Below are 5,266 nucleotides of genomic sequence, written 5' to 3'. Positions count from 1 at the left end.
ACCCAGTCAATGTCCGGCCGTATCGCTATGCTTATTTTCAGAAGGAGGAGATTGAGAAGCAAGTCTCGGAGATGCTCACATCTGGAATCATTCGTCCGAGTTGCAGTCCGTTCTCATCGCCGGTTCTGCTGGTCAAGAAAAAGGATGGGTCGTGGCGTTTTTGCACAGACTACCGGGCACTCAACGCAGCTACCATAAAAGACCGCTTCCCCATTCCAACTGTTGAGGACATGCTCGACGAACTGCACGGAGCGACATTTTTTACAAAGCTTGACCTCACTGCGGGGTATCACCAGGTGCAAATGCACCCTTCTGACGTCCACAAGACGGCATTCCGCACACACAACGGTCATTACGAGTACCTCGTCATGCCCTTTGGTCTATGCAACGCACCATCTACGTTCTAAGCATTGATGAACGAGATCTTTCATCCCTTGATGCGCAAGTCGGTGTTGGTTTTTTTTGACGACATCCTCGTTTATAGCCCGACATGGACGTCGCACCTTCAACATGTCCGTGAGGTTTTCAGTCTCCTCCACCACCATGGCTTGTCGGTGAAGTTTAAAAAATGTGATTTCGGTAGGCGGGAGCTGGAGTACTTGGGTCATATCATCTCCACTACAGGAGTCAAGGTGGATCAGTCCAAGGTGCAAGCGATGTTAGAGTGGCCAGTTCCCACCACGGTGACGGAGCTGCGTGGATTTTTGGGCCTCACCGGCTACTATCGCAAATTTGTGCGAGACTATGGTCTCATTGCACGGCCACTTACCAACCTTCTGCGCAAGGGACAGTTCACTTGGGGGTCGGAAGCAGAGGATGCTTTCCTGAAGCTCAAAACAGCAATGACGATGACACCAACCCTCGCACTGCCTGACTTTACTCAACCCTTCGTGATACAAACAGACGCCTCTAGTGAAGGTATTGGTGCGGTTCTGTCTCAAAACGATCAACCTATTGCCTTCATGAGCAGGTCACTGGGCGTGTCAAAGAAGGCATGGTCCACATACGCTAGGGAGATGTTGGCTATCCTCATCGCAATCCGGTTGTGGCGGCCATACCTATTGGGTCGACGCTTTACAATCCAAACAGATCAGCAAAGTCTTCGTTACATGTTGGAGCAACGAATCCTCACACCAGAACAGCAGAAGTGGATGAGCAAATTGGTGGGGTACGATTACGAGATAGTGTACCGTCCAGGCAAAACNCCGGATTCACCCTGTGTTTCATGTTTCCTTGTTGAAGAAGCGGGTAGGGGAAGATGATCTAGTGGCGGTGGAACTTCCTCCACTTCGTGACAATGGCGTCTTTTATTTGGAGCCGGCAAAAGTTCTCTCTGTCCGCATGATTCAGATTGGGGCAAAGCGCAAACCCGAGGTGTTGATTCGTTGGNTGGTTCCGTATGCGTCTATCTGGGAGACTCTGCATGAATTGGCCAAAACAGACCCGTACTTGGTTCGTATTGGGGCAACAACAACCACCAAGCCTGGTCAGCCATACAGTTGGCGAGAAGGGTTGTTGTGCTACAATAACCGAGTGGTTATTCCACCCACATCGCCGCTTATTAGCCAACTCCTCCATGAGCATCATGATACACCACAAGGGGGCCACTCTGGCGTGCTCCGCACGTTTAAGCGTCTCTCTCGCCAGTTTTATTGGCCGGGTATGCACAAGACGATCATGGAGTATGTGAGCAGGTGCGACACTTGCCAGCGTGCTAAGTCTCAGACAATGTCACCCGCTGGTCTTCTCCAACCCTTGCCGATACCGTGCCAAGTCTGGGAGGATGTTTCTATGGACTTTGTGGATGGGTTGCCAACTTCCAACAAGTTCACGTCTATCTTGGTGGTCGTTGACAGGTTAAGTAAGTCTGCTCATTTGATTCCCTTGACTCATCCTTATACAGCTGCGAGTGTAGCCACAAAATTTGTCGCCAACATCATCAAACTCCACGGCATTCCACGCTCAATTCTCAGTGATCGGGATCCGGTTTTCTTGAGTAACTTCTGGAAGGAGTTCTGGAAGATGTCGGGCACCAAGCTGCGCATGTCCACCGCTTACCACCCTCAAACAGATGGACAAACAGAGGTGGTTAACCGGTGTATTGAGCAGTTCCTTCGTTGCTTTGTTCAGCACCATCCGACGCAATGGAGTGGCCTACTTCCTTGGGCAGAGTACTGGTACAACACGTCCTACCACTCTTCCACTGGTATGACACCGTTCGAAGCTCTCTACGGCCGCCCACCACCACAGCTGCCACGGTATGAACTCGGCTCTTCCTCCTTTGCTGAGATTGATGTTCAGATGCGAGAGAGAGATGAGGTTTTGGGTGAGCTGAAACGACATTTGGAGGCTGCCAATAACCGTATGAGACAGTCGGCCAACCGCAAACGTCGCGATGTTGAATTTCAAGTCGGAGACTGGGTCTTTCTGCGTCTGCACCCTTATCGCCAATAGTCCGTGCTCCGCCGTTCTTGCCAAAAGCTCGCCAATCGCTATTTTGGTCCTTTTCAGGTGGAGCAACGCATTGGTATGGTCGCTTACCGCTTGAAGCTGCCGGAGGGTTCCCGGATTCACCCTGTGTTTCATGTTTCCTTGTTGAAGAAGCGGGTAGGGGAAGATGATCTAGTGGCGGTGGAACTTCCTCCACTTCGTGACAATGGCGTCTTTTATTTGGAGCCGGCAAAAGTTCTCTCTGTCCGCATGATTCAGATTGGGGCAAAGCGCAAACCCGAGGTGTTGATTCGTTGGCATCAGCTACCTATTGAAGAGGCGACGTGGGAAGACGCTACTCAGCTCCACGCAAGTTTTCCAGATTTTTCGATGAACCTTGAAGACAAGGTTCTGTTAGAGGGCGGGAGTATTGATAGGTTTCAAAGTAAGAAGCAGAGTGAGGATGAGGGGGCGCCAGCTAGACGATCAAGTCGGACACGTAAGCCTAACAGCAAGTACTTGGATTGACGAAGTCTTGCTGCTTCTTTGTTTCAGTTTCGCAAATAAGGGACGTGGTCTTCCTTGATCGAAGGATCACATTCTCCACTTTCTATTTCCTGTTTTGTAGGAGTTAGTAACTCCACTTTCTGTTTTCAGTTATTTGCTTCCTTGTATTCGTTTGTCTATTTAATCAATGAAAAAAACCAAAAATAGGTAGTCTTTAACTACCAATCAAATACCTTGTGTTCTGTTTTACAATCTCTTGGCTTTGAAGAGGGACCAACGTATCAGTCGGCTTCTTGTTGTACCTCGCGAGCTTAGACGATTCCTGGGCGAGTTTCTCGAATATGTCGTTGATGAAACTGTTCATGATCCCCATCGCTTTTCCAGAGATCCCGACGTCGGGATGAACCTGCTTCAGGACCTTGAAGATGTAGATCTTGTACGTCTCTATGCTCTTCTTCGATTTCTTCTTCGATTTCTTCTCGTTTCCTCCTTCTTTCGTTATCTTCTTCTCCGCCTTTGGTCGCTTCTCCGCCGGTGCTTTCTCTCCTGCCGGCTTCTTCTCTGCCGGTTTCTTCTCCGCCGCCTTTGGTGCCATTGATGATGACTTTAGTCTTTAGAGAGAAACTAACGAAATTGAGAATTTTTGTTTGAAGAGTAAAATGAAATCAAAGACTAGTCAATGAAGAGATGAATGAGAGAGCAGCGATTTTTATATAGAGGCTTTTCATTGGTTACTTAAGTTTCACGCGGATTGATAACGTGTCATTCATCGGTAAGGTTTTAAATGAACGGACATGATTTCTTATAATCATTATTCTTGACGGGCCTGGGCCCTTACTTTCGTGGCATTATGGGTTTAAAAATAGACGGTTCCGATTTTAATTTGCCTTCTGTGTAAACTTGTTTCTATAAATTAGGTGACGATTTATGGAAAGTCTTGTTGTTGTTACAGGGATACACAAATTGAGAGCCCGCGACAAAATCGAAGCTAAACCCTAACTTTGCGATTGTTTAACACTTTTTTCCGACTATCTGATGGGGAGCGATAAGCATGTGGAATCAAACCACCGCAAGCGTCGTCGGTCGTCTTCTTCGTCTGATGAAGTCGTTAAATCTTCGAAGCGGTACAAGCACCATCATCATCACAAGCATCAACACAGTCACCATCGTGATGATGATAAAGTTCAATACATCGATGAAGAGTATGTTTCTCCGGATCCTTCCGGAGTTGGGAACGGTGGTGAACTTGAGATGGAGGAAGGGGAGATTTCGAACAAGAGATTAGTGAGGGGAAGAAGCAGTACTGATCAGAGAGATAGTAGCAGAGGAGAGAGGGATAGAGACAACGACAGAGGCGGGAGGAGTAGAGATAAAGCCAGGAGTACTAGTAGAGAGGCGAGGAGGGAGAATGAAAGAGAGAGACGGAGAGAAAAAGATAGGGATAGAGGAAGGAGAGAGTTGGAGAGTGATCGGGAGAAGCATAAAAGTGTTGATGATGGATATGGTGAAGTGAGGCAAAAACACTCATCAAGACATGGTGCAGAGGATGACTTAAAGATAAGAAGCTCAAGTTCACTAAAGGAAGGCCATGATACTAACGGAGAAAGGTCCAAAACTGATGGATATGGTGAAGTGACGCAAAAACACTCAAGACATGATGCAGAGGATGACTTAGAGATAAGAAGCTCAAGTTCTGATCTAAAGGAGGGCCATGATCCTAACGGAGAAAGGTCCAAAACTGATGGCAATGATGATAACGGTGAAGATCTTGTTTGGTTTTTTGATCAAGAAGCTGAAGACCTGAAAAGAATCCAGCAAAGCAGGAGGAAAACGCAAGAGATATTGGAGAAACGTAAGAAAGAGTTGGAGCAGTCCTCTATTGTGGCAGATGCTCTTGGAAGTGGTGGTACTCTAGGGCATGTTGCTTCTACAGTTAAAAAAGCTAAACCTGAGGTGGGTATTGATGTCGTAGATAATGAAGTCGCCAAGCTATCATCGGCAGTTTGTGAATCACCTGCGCGGCTTGTAATATCAGACTCATCAGATAGGACACTAGCTTCCGTAGGGCTTGGGGAAGACAGCCCAAAGAGTGACATGTTCATTGATGATATCTTTGGTGAGTCTCCAGCTGCTGGTACTCGTAAAGGTAATGGCCTTCTTCCTTTTGTAAGGAGTGGACTCAATGATAATTGGGATGATTCAGAAGGTTATTACAGTTATCAACTTGGTGAACTACTTGATAACAGATATGAAATCATGGCTACTCATGGAAAAGGTGTCTTCTCTACCGTGGTGCGGGCAAAAGACACAAAAGCTGAAGAATCTGAAC

The 5,266-nt window shown here is 47.3% G+C and overlaps 2 protein-coding genes across 2 annotated transcripts in view; one reads left to right on the top strand and one right to left on the bottom strand.

The window, feature by feature from the left end:
* Nucleotides 1-3,620, bottom strand: part of LOC104781222 (histone H2B.4-like) — a 5,953-nt gene extending 2,333 nt beyond the window's left edge. Inside the window, exon 1 of the mRNA XM_010505832.1 lies at nt 3,240-3,620. Coding sequence (XP_010504134.1) covers nt 3,240-3,532 — 293 coding nt within the window. The 5' untranslated portion in view covers nt 3,533-3,620. The remainder of the gene's footprint in view (nt 1-3,239) is intronic.
* LOC104781223 (serine/threonine-protein kinase prp4-like) overlaps nt 3,349-5,266 on the top strand; it is a 3,728-nt gene continuing 1,810 nt past the window's right edge. Inside the window, exons 1-2 of the mRNA XM_010505833.2 lie at nt 3,349-3,709; nt 3,890-5,083. Coding sequence (XP_010504135.1) covers nt 3,973-5,083 — 1,111 coding nt within the window. The 5' untranslated portion in view covers nt 3,349-3,709; nt 3,890-3,972. The remainder of the gene's footprint in view (nt 3,710-3,889; nt 5,084-5,266) is intronic.

Source organism: Camelina sativa, chromosome 4 (assembly GCF_000633955.1).
Source record: "Camelina sativa cultivar DH55 chromosome 4, Cs, whole genome shotgun sequence".
Taxonomy (NCBI): domain Eukaryota; kingdom Viridiplantae; phylum Streptophyta; class Magnoliopsida; order Brassicales; family Brassicaceae; genus Camelina; species Camelina sativa.
This window is presented reverse-complemented; position numbering and strand designations above follow the sequence as displayed.